The sequence below is a fragment of the Salvelinus namaycush genome, chromosome 27 (genome assembly GCF_016432855.1).
Source record: "Salvelinus namaycush isolate Seneca chromosome 27, SaNama_1.0, whole genome shotgun sequence".
Taxonomy (NCBI): Eukaryota; Metazoa; Chordata; class Actinopteri; order Salmoniformes; family Salmonidae; genus Salvelinus; species Salvelinus namaycush.
The window spans coordinates 32,514,276-32,528,037 of record NC_052333.1 but is presented as its reverse complement, the minus strand read 5'-3'; the positions used below and the strand labels follow the sequence as shown (position 1 = coordinate 32,528,037).

General features: G+C 41.0%; 1 protein-coding gene across 3 annotated transcripts; it reads left to right on the top strand.

Moving 5' to 3' along the window:
* Positions 1 to 767: 767 nt before the first annotated feature.
* Positions 768 to 11,128, top strand: LOC120022186 (NADH dehydrogenase [ubiquinone] iron-sulfur protein 5-like). 3 transcript variants are annotated; one of them, XR_005472591.1, is made up of 5 exons: positions 768 to 878; positions 9,000 to 9,219; positions 10,450 to 10,583; positions 10,720 to 10,767; positions 10,911 to 11,128. XR_005472591.1 is itself a non-coding variant. In XM_038966069.1 (4 exons), exons 2-3 carry the CDS (start codon positions 9,004 to 9,006, stop codon positions 10,555 to 10,557), a joined length of 324 nt encoding a protein of 107 aa, XP_038821997.1. In that variant the 5' UTR covers positions 768 to 878; positions 9,000 to 9,003; the 3' UTR covers positions 10,558 to 10,583; positions 10,720 to 11,128. The 3 variants fall into 3 exon arrangements, 2 of the variants coding, with proteins under 2 accessions (XP_038821997.1, XP_038821996.1); XM_038966069.1 differs by having other exon boundaries at positions 10,720 to 11,128; XM_038966068.1 differs by lacking the exons at positions 10,720 to 10,767; positions 10,911 to 11,128 and having other exon boundaries at positions 10,450 to 10,689.
* Positions 11,129 to 13,762: the final 2,634 nt, after the last annotated feature.

The window sequence follows — 13,762 nt, the reverse complement described above, 5'->3', positions numbered from 1 at the left end:
AAAGCAAAAAAGAGACCATGTTTGTATGCGGCTTTATTAACTCAATGATTTTATTTTGATTTTATATTGTTTGAAAAATGATATGTGACACGTATTAATACCAAAATAACATGCAAAACAGACAACAGGAGGGGCTCAAAACAGGTGGGGCTCTGCCCTGAATGACTGGATGTGGATAAAATAGTTATAAATATATACTGTAAATAGTCATATAAAAGTATTATATATAAATGTGTATGTCCTGGCACAGTTTTGTAAGCCCCTGTATGGGGCCGAACACACAGGACTGTTAAAGACGTTGTGGACATATTTTGGGAAAATAAACACATTTTCTGTTGCACCAATATTGTCTTATTGTGGTTATTTTTGGGGAAATGGAATGAAACACACACATTTTAATTATGAATCAGTCTTTATGCATAACATACTTGGTTATAGTCAGTGTTGGGGAGTAGTGAACTACACGTACTGTAGTCCAACTAGTCATTTAATAGGTTATAATACATCTGACTCCAGAGTGATCTGTTCTTACAATTTGTAGTCTATTACATTTTAGATTTAGATATAATTTATCACGTAGGCTGAATGTAGTTAACTACTTTTTCAAAGTAACTTCAGTTTCTTAAAGGTAACTTTAGTGTAGCTTAACTTCTTCCAGTGTGAAGTAATTGGTAGCTTCCCCAACACTGGTCATAGTAATGTTACAGTCAAATATGTGTTCAGTCCAGCTGGGGTTAAGAAATTTCCCTACGATCTTTACAGTAGTGTCGTAAATATAGGCTAGGTTGCCAAACGACCATCTGATTTCAGGCTTAGGCCGCTCTACTGTAAAGTGAGGGGACCCACACAGAAGGTTAAAGTGACTTCACCAAAACACGGTAAAGAATGACATGTATACCATATTTACATAACGTTTGACAAGTCAATCCTAACATAATATTGTACATGCCTGCGCAACAACAATGTGGGGGAAATTGTTTAGCGAGTCACCACACAGCGCGAACGGCCTGTCTTGTCGTTAGCAAGCTAACTTTAGCTGTCGTTTACGTTAGTATGTTCGTTTGTCAATACAATTCGCTAGCTAACGTTAGCTAAACAATTAGCTAGACAGTAAAGTCGAGTGAAATAAATGCATGGCTGCTAAATATTGCTAGCTAGCATAGCTGGAATTAACGACGTTAATAATACTAGCTAGCTAGATAATGGGCTTGTATGAATGTCAAATTGCAACGTTGCTTTGGCTAGTTAGCTAGCTAACTTAAACATGTATGGCAATTTAGCTAGTTAGCTTGCACTTGCTAGCTAACATTCATTTGTCCTATTTAGCTAGCTTGCTGTTGCTAGCTAATTTGTCCTGGGATATAAACATTGAGTTATTTTTTAAAATTATTATTTTTACATTTTACCCCCTTTTTCTCCCCAATTTCGTGGTATCCAATTGTTAGTAATTACTATCTTGTCTCATCGCTACAACTCCCGTACGGGCTCGGGAGAGACGAAGGTCGAAAGCCATGCGTCCTCCGAAACACAACCCAACCAAGCCGCACTGCTTCTTAATAACACAGCGCGCATCCAACCCGGAAGCCATCCACACCAATGTGTCGGAGGAAACACCGTGCACCTGGCAACCTTGGTTAGCGCGCACTGCGCCCGGCCCGCCACAGGAGTCGCTGGTGCGCGATGGGACAAGGATATCCCTACCGGCCAAACCCTCCCTAACCCGGACGACGCTAGGCCAATTGTGGAGCCTGGGCGCGAACCCAGAATCTCTGGTGGCACAGCTAGTGCTGCGATGCAGTGCCCTACATTGAGTTGTTATTTTACCTGAAATGCACAAGGACCTCTACTCCGACAATTAATCCACATATAAAACTGCCAACCGAATCGTTTCTAGTCATCTCTCCTCCTTCCAGGCTTTTTCATCTTTGAACTTATATGGTGATCGCATCTAAACTTTCATTGTATTACCACGACCGGCAACAAAGTACGTCTTTCAATCACCCACGTGGGTATAACCAATGAAGAGATGGCACGTGGGTACATGCTTCTATAAACCAATGAGGAGATGACTTTCAGCGCGATCTGCGTCAGAAATAGGAACGACTTCTTTTTTAGTCCTTGGCGTCGCAGACGCTCGTTGGTGCGCGCGAGCAGTGTGGGCGCAATAATTGAATAACATGGATTTCTAAATTTATTTTGCGACGCACGCGACTTGTCCGGTCTGGTCAGCATGTTATACCATTTTAAAGGTAATCTTGTTGTTAATCCCACCAAAGTGTCCGATTTCAAATATGCTTTTCAGCGAAAGCACCACAAACGATTGTTAGGTCACACCAAACCACAATAAGCACAGCCATTTTTCCAGCCAAAGATAGGAGTCACAAAAAGCACAAATAGAGATAAAATGAATCACTAACCTTTGATGATCTTCATCAGATGACACTCATAGGACTTCATGTTTGTAAGTCGCTCTGGATAAGAGCGTCTGCTAAATGACTTAAATGTAAATGTTACACAATACATGTATGTTTTGTTTGATAAAGTTCATATTTATATAAAAAAATCTGAGTTTACATTGGCGCGTTACATTCACTAGTTCCAAAAACATCCAGTGATTTTGCATAGCCACATCGTTTCAACAGAAATACTCATCATAAATGTAGATGATAATACAACCGCTGTGTCAGATTTTAAAAAAACTTTACGGAAAAAGCAAACCATGCAATATTCCCTTACCTTTGATGATCTTCATCAGAATGCACTCCCAGGAATCCCAGGTCCACAATAAATGCTTGATTTGTTCGATAATGTCCGTTATTTATGTCCAATTAGCTACTTTGGTTAGCGCATTTGGTAAACAATTCCAAAGTCACAAAGCGCGTTCACTAAAACCTGACGAAATGTCCAAAGTTCCGTAACAGTCAGTAGAAACATGTCAAACAATGTATTGAATCAATCTTTAGAATGTTGTTAACATACATCTTGAATAACGTTCCAACCGGAGAATTAATTTGACTTCAGATGAGCGATGGAACGGAGCTCCCTCTCATGTGAACGCGCATGGTCAAAGAATGGTCACCTCATGGCAGTGGTGACTAATTCACTTCTCATTCGGCCCCCCTTCACAGTAGAGTCATCAGACAAAGTTCTACAGACTGTTGACATCTAGTGGAAGCCGTAGGAAGTGAATACTCATTCATATCTTGCTGTGATTTCAATGGGATCTTGGTTGAAACTCGACCAGCCTCAGAATTTCCACTTCCTGTTTGGATTTTTTCTCAGGTTTTTGCCTGCCATATGAGTTCTGTTATACTCACAGACATAATTCAAACAGTTTTAGAAACTTCAGAGTGTTTTCTATCCGATACTAATAATAATATGCAAATATTAGCAACTATGACTGAGGAGCATGCCGTTTACTCTGGGCACCTCTGTGCACCTTTCATCCAAGCTACTCAATACTGCCCCTGCATCCATAAGAAGTTAAAGAGATGGGTGGGGCTAAAGAGGGTGTGAACGATGCTGAATGGGTGTAGACAAAGAGCTCTCCAATAGTAAACTCAGCAAAAAAAGAAACAGGACCATGTCTTTCAAAGCTAATTGGTAAAAATCCAAATAACTTCACAGATCTTCATTGTAAAGGGTTTAAACACTGTTTTCCATGCTTGTTCAATAAACCATAAACAATTAATGAACATGCACCTGTGGAACGGTCGTTAAGACACTAACAGCTTACAGACGGTAGGCAATTAAGGTCACAGTTGTGAAAACTTAGGACACTAAAGAGGCCTTTCTACTGACTCTGAAAAACATCAAAAGAAAGATGCCCAGGGTCCCTGCTCATCTCCCTGAACTTGCCTTAGGCATGATGCAAGTAGGCATGAGGACTGCAAATGTGGCCAGGGCAATAAATTGCAATGTCCGTACTGTGAGACGCCTAAGACAGCACTACAGGGAGACAGGATGGACAGCTGATTGTCCTCGCAGTGGCAGACCACGTGCAACAACACATGCACAGGTGCCCGAGTTACACCAGGAACGCACAATCCCTCCATCAGTGCTCAGACTGTCCGCAATAGGCTGAGAGAGGCTGTACTGAGGGCTTGTAGGCCTGTTGTAAGGCAGGTCCTCACCAGACATCACTGGCAACAACGTCGCCTATGGGCACACCCACCGTCGCTTGACCAGACAGGACTGGAAAAAAGTGCTCTTCACTGACGAGTCGTGGTTTTGTCTCACCAGGGGTGATGGTCGGATTCGCGTTTATCGTCGAAGGAATGAGTGTTACACCGAGGCCTGTACTCTGGAGTGGGATTGATTTGGAGGTGGAGGGTTCGTCATGGTTTGGGGCGGTGTGTCACAGCATCATCGGACTGAGCTTGTTGTCATTGCAGGCAATCTCAATGCTGTGCGTATCTCATGTGGTACCCTTCCTGCAGGCTCATCCTGACATGACCCTCCAGCATGACAATGCCACCACACACAGAACGAGCATTATAGCTGATTTCCTGCAAGACAGGAATGTCAGTGTTCTGCCATGGCCAGCGAAAAGCCCGGATCTCAATCCCATTGAGCACGTCTGGGTCCTGTTGGATCGGAGGATGAAGGCTAGGGCCATTCCCCCCAGAAATGTCCGGTAACTTGCAGGTGCCTTGGAGGAGTGGGGTAACATCTCACAGCAAGAACTGGCAAATCTGGTGCAGTCCATGAGGAGGAGATGCATTGCAGTACTTAATGCAGCTGGAGGCCACACCAGATACTAACTGTTACTTTGGATTTTTACACACCCCTTTGTTCAGGGACACATTGTTCCATCTCTGTTAGTCACATGTCTGTGGAACTTGTTCAGTTTGTCTCAGTTGTTGAATCTTGTTACATTCATACAAATATTTATGCAGTTGACAATGAGAGGACGTTTCTTTTTTTGCTGGGTTTAGTACCAAAACATTGAAAAGGCCATTTTCTCAAAAGTGAGTTTACAAATTTATTAACTTTCAAAGCAAAATTACTTTCCCATTGTTCACAAACTGTAGTGTATTGTATACCATTTTGGATAAAAGTAGAGACTTCAGAGCTACAATGTAGAACACACAATTTCAAATTTTCCCTATATAAGACCAATTTTGAGCTGGTCGGTCACATGTGGGAACTCCTTCAAGACTGTTGGAAAAGCATTCCAGGTGAAACTGGTTGAGAGAATGCCACGGGTGTGCAAAGCTGTCATCAAGGCAAAGGGTGGCTACTTTGAAGAATCAAAAATATTTGGTTACTACATGATTCCATATGTGTTATTTCATAGTTTTGATGTCTTCACTATTATTCTACAATGTAGAACATAGTAAAATTAACACTTGTGAATGAGTAGGTGTGTCCAAAATGTTGACTGGTACTGTATAGAGGTCGACTGATACCGATTAAATCGGACGATTTTTATTTATTTATTTGTAATAATGACAATTACCGGTACAACAATACTGAATGAACACTTATTTTAACTTAATATAATACATCAATAAAAATCAATTTAGCCTCAAATAAATAATGAAACATGTTCAATTTGGTTTAAATAATGCAAAAACAAAGTGTTGGAGGAGAAAGTAAAAGTGCAATATGTGCCATGTAAAAAAGCTAACGTTCCTTGCTCAGAACATGAGAACATATGAAAGCTGGTGGTTCCTTTTAACATGAGACTTCAATAGTCAAAGGTATATGGAATACATATGGTATAGAGAGAAATAGTCCTATAAATACTATATTAACTACAACCTCTTACCTTGGAATATTGAAGTCTCATGTTAAAAGGAACCACCAGCTTTCATATGTTCTCATGTTCTGAGCAAGGAACTTAAACGTTAGCTTTTTTACATGGCACATATTGCACTTTTACTTTCTTCAACACTTTTGTGCCAATACTAGGCACTTTACTATTGCCAGTGTAACAGTATAGCTTCCGTCCCTCTCCTCACTCCTACCTGGGCTCGAACGAGGAACACATCGACAACAACCACCCTCGAAGCAGCGTTACCCATCGCTCCACAAAAGCCGTGGGCCTTGCAGAGCAAGGGGAACAACTACTCCAAGTCTCAGAGCGAGTGAAGTTTGAAACGCTATTAGCGCGCACCCCGCTAACTAGCTAGCCATTTCACATCGGTTACACCAGCCTAATCTTGGGAGTTGATAGGCTTGAAGTCATAAACAGCGCAATGCTTGAAGCTGAGTGAAGAGCTGCTGGCAAAACGCACGAAAGTGCTGTTTGAATGAATGCTTACGAGCCTGCTGCTGCCTACCACTGCTCAGTCAGACTGCTCTATCAAACCATAGACTTAATTATAACATAATAACACACAGAAATACAAGCCTTAGGTCATTAATATGGTCGAATCTGGAAACTATCATTTCGAAAACAAAACGTTTATTATTTCAGTGAAATACAGAACCGTTCCGTATTTTATCTAACATGTGGCATCCATAAGTCTAAATATTGCTGTTACATTGTACAACCTTCTATGTTATGTCATAATTACGTACAATTCTGGCAAATTAGTTCGCAATGAGCCAGGCGGCCCAAACTGTTGCATATACCCTGACTCTGCGTGCAATAAACGCAAGAGAAGTGACACAATTTCACCTGGTTAATATTGCCTGCTAACCTGGATTTCTTTTAGCTAAATTTGCATGTTTAAAAATATATACTTCTGTGTATTGATTTTAAGAAAGGCATTGATGTTTATGGTTAGGTACACGTTGGAGCAACAACAGTCCGCGAATGCGCACTGGATCGATTATATGCAACGCAGGACACGCTAGATAACTACACATGGTTGATAATATTACTAGTTTAACTAGTGATTATGATTGATTGATTGTTTTTTATAAGATAAGTTTAATGCTAGCTAGCAACTTACCTTGGCTTCTTACTGCATTCGCGTAACAGGCAGGCTCCTCGTGGAGTGCAATGAGAGGCAGGTGGTTGGAGCGTTGGACTAGTTAACTGTAAGGTTGCAAGATTGAATCCCTGAGCTGACAAGGTAAAAATCTGTCGTTCTGCCCCTGAACAAGGCAGTTAACTCACAGTTCCTAGGCCGTCATTGAAAATAAGAATGTGTTCTTAACTGACTTGCCTAGTTAAATAAAGGTGTAAAAATAAATAAAAATACAACAACAATAATCGGCCAAATCGGTCGACCTCTAGTACTGTATGTGGACACCCCTTCAAATTAGTGGATTTGGCTATTTCAGCACACAGCCATAAAATCTCCATAGACAAACATTGGCTGTAGACTGGCCTTACTGAAGAGCTCAGTGATTTTCAACGTGGTACCGTCATAGGATGCCACCTTATCAACAAGTCAGTTTGTCACATTTCTACCTTGCAAGAGCTGCCCTGGTAAACTAAGTGCTATTATTGTGAAGTGAAAACGTCTAGGAGCAACCAAGTGCTGAAGTGCGTAGCGCGGAGAAATTGTCTGTCCTCGGTTGCAACACTCACCACAGAGTTCCAAACTGCCTCTGGAAGCAACGTCAGCACAATAACTGTTCATCGGGAGCTTCATGAAATGGGTTTCCATGGCCGAGCAGTTGCACACAAGTCTAAGATCACCATGCGCAATGCCAAGAGTGGTGTAAAGCTCGCTGCCATTGTACTCTGGAGCAGCGGAAATGCGTTCTTTGGAGTGATGAATCACGCTTCACCATCTGGCAGTCTGACAGACGAATCTGGGTTTGGAGGAAGCCAGGAGAACGCTACCTGCCCCAATGCATAGTGCCAACTGTAAAGTTTGGTGGAGGAGGAATAATGGTCTGGGGCTGTTTTTCATGGTTCGGGTTAGGTCCCTTAGTTCCAGTGAAGGAAAATGTTAACGCAACAGCATACAATGACATTCTAGACAATTCTGTGCTTCCAACTTTGTAACAACAGTTTGAGGAAAGCCCTTTCCTGTTTCAGCATGACAATACCCCTGTGCACAAAGCGAGGTCCATACAGAAATGGTTTGTCCAGATCGGTGTGGAAGAACTTGATTGGTCTGCACAGAGCCCTGACCTCAAACCCATCGAACACTTTGGGATGAATTGGAACACCGACTGCTAGCCAGGCCTAATCGCCCAACATCAGTGCCCGACCTCACTAATGCTGTCGTTGCTCAATGGAATCAAGTCCCCGCAGCAATGTTCCAACATCTAGTGGAAAGCCTTCCCAGAACAGTGGATGCTGTTTAAGCAGCAAATGGGGGACCTACTGCATATTTACTCCATATTAATGCACATGATATTGGAATGAGGTGTTCGACGAGCAGGTGTCCACATACTTTTAGTCATGTAGTGTACGTCATGGAATGTGGAGTCCAATAGAACCTACTTCTAAAACGTCTTATAAAGTTGGTTTTGTAGTATAAACTGGGAATATTTTTTACTGATATTATGATTTGTTTATTTCATATCTGCAAAGTAGTAAAAACGCTGTCAGTTCCACTTTAACTAGCTTGCCCATTCATGTACTGTAATGCTAGTGCATATGGCTGGGTATGGCCCCAGTGTTCTCGAGAGCTAGTAACGTTAGTTAGCGAATTCTACTGAACATTTAGCCATTGTTCTTGAATTCAAATTGATGCTTCCAGTTTTATGAACAATAATTTACAGCTAGAGGGCTCTCTATACCAATGAGAAATGTCAAATTTAATTCACAGCCAACACATTGGGTGTATTGATTAGCCGATAGACCCTAACATTAGCAAACAGTTGCAAAATGTTTTGCAACGGAAACCATTTACTCCAAATGGAAACAGTTTTGCAACTAAAACAAGAGTTTTCATTGGAAAAATTCAGGTGTCTCTCCCCGTTTTATTCAGTTTGTTTCTGCTTGGTTCCTTGTGAATACATCCCTTGTTATTATGGCCATACATTGTTAAAACCATGACGCCACAGAAACACAGAAAGGCCCCTTTCTAATCAAAAACCTTAAGCATCACCCTTGCTCTTCTCTCTCCCACCCCATCCTGCAGCATCATGCCGTTCATCGACCTCCAGGGGAAGTTGGGCATCAACATGGACAAATGGATGTTGATCCAGGGTGGAGAGCAGCCATACAAACGTGCGCCGCGCTGCCACGCCTTTGAGAAGGAGTGGATCGAGTGTGCGGATGGCATTGGTCAGACCCGTGCCAAGAAGGAGTGCAAGCTAGAGTTTGAGGACTTCTATGAGTGCATGCACAGAGAGAAGACGGTGAGTGTAGGATATCTGTACTGAAGAGTGTGTGTGTGAACTGTGAAGATTGCTTGTGTGTGTGTTTCATGTCCTTTCCCCGTAAACACTTGTGATTCCATCAACCAAGACCTGTTGAAGAGTTGTCAGTTGACGTCCATGTCTTTGATTAAAATAACTGCTTGTCATCCTACATGGGTGTCTATCCTAGGGATGTGATGAATGGAAAAAAATTCTTAACATTTAAATGTAAAATTCATACAATTCCACGCAAATTCACAATGAAAGTGAAAGTTTGAAAGTTTGAATTTCCTTCTCATTTAACTTCTCAAAGTATTGCCACACAGGACTTCGCTGCTGTCGCTTGCCTTTCTCTGCCATTTTCCAACTGTTAACGACGATGGCGTAGTAGTGGAGAGTCGACTCAAATAATTGTTCCCTTGCACGTCGACTCCTATTTCTGAGGGTCAAGATTCGTAGCGGAATCGACTCCTAAGATTCAGTATTTTTGGAGGAGACTGATTAGCCGCATCTTTCATTGGGAGCTAGCAAGAGACGGACGGAGAGAGAGGGGAGGGCACAGTATAGGCAGGACTCACACCTTCAGTAAAGCAGGGCAAATGATCAATGAATAGCCTAGGATATTGAGATAAACGAGATGCAACACTTCTCACACAGTCACATAAAGTATCTGCACGGGTTGCACGCTGTTCGGGTTGCACGCTGTTCACATCGTGGTAGCCAGGGCACCAAAACAGCAGAGAAGTTGAGCCTTGTGCTTCAGCGCTCTTATTGTTGCGGAAATTGACCCACTATGCTGTTTACTTTCTGCATCTACGTAAAATAAAATGTTTTTCAGTTAGGGATTTTTCTTATTATTAAGGATCCCAATTTCCTTTAAACATTTGAATGTTTAAACGTTCACACCCTTAGTCCATCCTGTCCAGCTCTACTTTTCTTTAAATTGACTTCATGGACAGTTGGAGAAAGCTTTGCTGTTGATTTAGCAAATTATTGTTGTCAAGACTTAAAGGAGATTATTTTGTTTGACTGTTTTTGTTTTTAAAAATACATTGAGTTGATCAATGAAGAGAATTGTGGTTTTGATCAGCAATGAGCTGAAAAAACACACCAATACCTCCTAAGAAGTTTTGAGCTTTCACCCCCCCCCCCCTGAATGTGCAGTATGTGTCTGACGTGGATATCTCTCTCACTCTCCGTGCATCTCTTTCTCTCTTTCTGTGTCTGTAGCACAAGAGGCTGTATGAGATCCGTAAGCAGCGGGACAAGATGGTGAAGGAGGGCACCTACCAGACCCCAGCACACCACACTGGCGCTCAGGCTGACAACAGGCCTTGACCTTATTTGACCTTGTTGACCACAAGGTGTGTCCCCAACTTGTGTATAATAATTTTCATTCAGATATCACTTTATTGTTCGTGCCTACCCCTGTACAAGTTTGCAAATAAATATTATTGATCGTGAACCTTGTATATTGACTTTCTCTTTCTCCTTTTTTAGGTACAGTGTAGGGAGAGATGATTGGAAGAAAGGGACAGAAATGTGAAGGTGATTTATAATATGTGCACTCAGGTTTCAGTTTGATGTTCACTATATTTGTGTCCCCCCAAAAAAGTTTGACAGCCTCTCTCAATATTTCCTCTGAATGTGCAGTAAGTGTCTGACGTGGATATCTCTCACTGTCCGTGCAGGTAGCTTAGTGCTTAGAGCGTTGGACGAGTAACCGAAAGGTTGCAAGGTCAAATCCCCGAGCTGACAAGGTAAAAATCTGTCGTTCTGCCCCTGAACAAGGCAGTTAACTGTTCCTAGGCCCTCATTGAAAATAAAAATGTGTTCTTAACTGACATGCCTAGTTAAATAAAGGTAAAATAAATAAATATTTACGATCCTGGTTTTGAATGTGTTAATACTACCGATTTTTGTATTCAATTATTTATAATATCATACTAACTACACAATACCAGACAATATTTTTGTTGAGCTTGAACTTATTAATTATTTAGAACCCCAGTTTGAGACTGACATAATGATTTCAAATTAGCCTACTTGTTTTGGGACGCAAATGGCTACAGGCGAAGTACTACAGGACTACCGACCTGAGAGTAGTGAGAATATTTTCTTCACATACCTGTACAGTGTCTTCAGAAAGTATTCCTATCCCTTGACTTATTCCACATTTTGTTGTGTTACAGCCTGAATTCAAAATGTATTAAATAGATTTTTTTCCTAACCCATCTACACACAATACCCCATAATGACAAAGTGAATAAAAAATAAAAATAAATTGTTGCAAATGTATTAAAAATAAATAGATATCTCATTTACATAAGTATTCACACACCTGAGTCTACTTTGTTGAAGCATCTTTACAGCCCTGTCTTTCTGGGTAAGTCTAAGAGCTTCCCCCACCTGGATTGTGCAACATTTACACATTCTTTTGAAAATTCTTTAAGATCTGTGAAATTGGTTGTTCATCATTGCTAGACAACCATTTTCAGGTCTTGCCATAGATGTTCCAATAGATTTAAGTAAAAACTAACTCGGCCACTCAAGAACATTCACTGTCTTCTTGGTAAGCAACTCCAATGTAGATGTGGCCTTTTGTGTTGTATGTTTGGGGCAAATCTAAAATGACTTTGCATTCAGGACAAATAGTGAATTGCTTTGCCACATTGTTTGCAGTATTCCTTTGGTGCCCTGTAGCAAACAGGATACATGTTTTGGAAAATGTTAGTTCTTTACATGCTTCCTTTTCCCTCTGTCAATTAGGTTAGTATTGTGGAGTAACTACAATGTTGTTGATCCATCCTCAGTTTTCTCCTATCACAGACATGTTTTACAGTCACCATTGGCCTCGTGGTGAAGTCCCTGAGCGGATTTCCTTCTCTCCGCCAACCGAGTATCTGTGTAGTAACTGGGTGTATTGATACACCATCCAAAGTGGAATTAATAACTTTCCCATGCTCAAAGGGATATTCAATGTCTGCTTTTTGTATTTTTACCCATCTATCAATAGGTGCCTTGGAAAACCTCCCTGGTCTTCGTGGTTGTATCTGTGTTTGAAATTCACTGCTTACCTGAGGGAGATGGGGTAGTCATTTAAAAATCATGTTAAAGACTTAATGCACACAGTGAGTCCATGCAACTTATGTGACTTGGTAAGCACATTTTTACTCCTGAACTTATTTAGGCTTTCCATAACAAAGGGGTTGAAAACTTATTGGCTCAAGACATTTCAGCTTTTCATTTTTAATTAATTAGGAACAATTTTGAAAAACATTACACTGGCATTGTGGGTAGGCCAGTGATAACCAGCAAAATTCATCTTGTTGATAAAAATAAACATGAGACTTCAAGAAATATCTTGTTATAGCAACTCTCCATAAGCCAGACTTGCTTGGGAAGTAGGGGGTAGATTACATCTGAATGCACTCAACTCTAAACCCTGTGACCTAATTCTGGTAAATAACAGTCCATGGAGTAGTTGAGAAATACTCCCAAGGGACAGCTTCTCCTGATGAAAGCTAAATATGAATGGATGCCCTCTGACACCCTCATTCAATTACCAAGTGTATCACTTGCGTTTATAAGATTATGAGATTATCCATGTCACCACAAGGTGATGCCAAAAGCCAAGTAATTACTACAAAACCTACCATCTACCTAATCATGTCAAATTACATTTAAAGTAGAAAGACTAATGTTACAATGCTTGACAAATGTTACAGAGAAGTCCATCGTTTAGTAGCAACAAAAAATAAAGGGTTTCTTACTTGCTGATATACAGTGGAGAAATAAGTATTATGAAGTGATGTTGGCCTCGGCCTTAATCACAAGGATTTTGTTTTTATTAATAACAGATACTAGAGATGGCAATACTCTCACAATATAGCCTACAAACAGTTTTGATGAAGTGTGTGATTGAGGGAGGGAGATGAAGAGAGGCGCAGCATCTCAGTGCAAGAGGTGTCACTACAGACCCTGGTTCGATCCCGGGCTGTATCATAACCGGACGTGATCGGGAGTCGCATAGGGCGGCGCACAATTGCCCAGCGTCGTCCGGGTTAGGGGATGGTTTGGCAGGGTAGGCCCTCGTAAAATAACTGACTTGCCTAATAAAATAAAACAATTCAAATATGGATTTTTCATACACGCCAAAAGATTGTCTCTTGTCCTGACTCACGCCAAAGTGTTACACCATTACTGTTCTGAATCACGTCAGAGTCTGGGGTTACACTATATCTATACCGTGTGACAAGGTGAAAAGCAACAATATGGGATAGATCTAGGCTAGTCATCACAAGGTTTTAATCAAGTTTTTGGGATAGGGGATTTTGGCCTGTCTGGTTAGCACGGGATTTTATTTTACAAAACTATAGGCCTTTTGTGCTACTTTATTGCCTTGCAGTTGACCTGTTTTATTGCCAATTACAGAAATGCGTTATTCCCTTATTTTGATTAATTTAATGTAAAAGGAGACTTTATTATAGGCCTATCAGTACATTTAAGCAGTCTAATGTTGTTACCTTCTACAGCCCAAAGT

Excerpts from the sequence above, each read along its gene's own strand:
- LOC120022186 (XM_038966069.1), top strand. The coding sequence starts at position 9,004 with ATGCCGTTCATCGACCTCCAGGGGAAGTTGGGCATCAACATGGACAAA. Across the intron at positions 9,220-10,449 it reads GCATGCACAGAGAGAAGACG|CACAAGAGGCTGTATGAGAT; the intron begins GTGAGTGTAGGA and ends CTGTGTCTGTAG.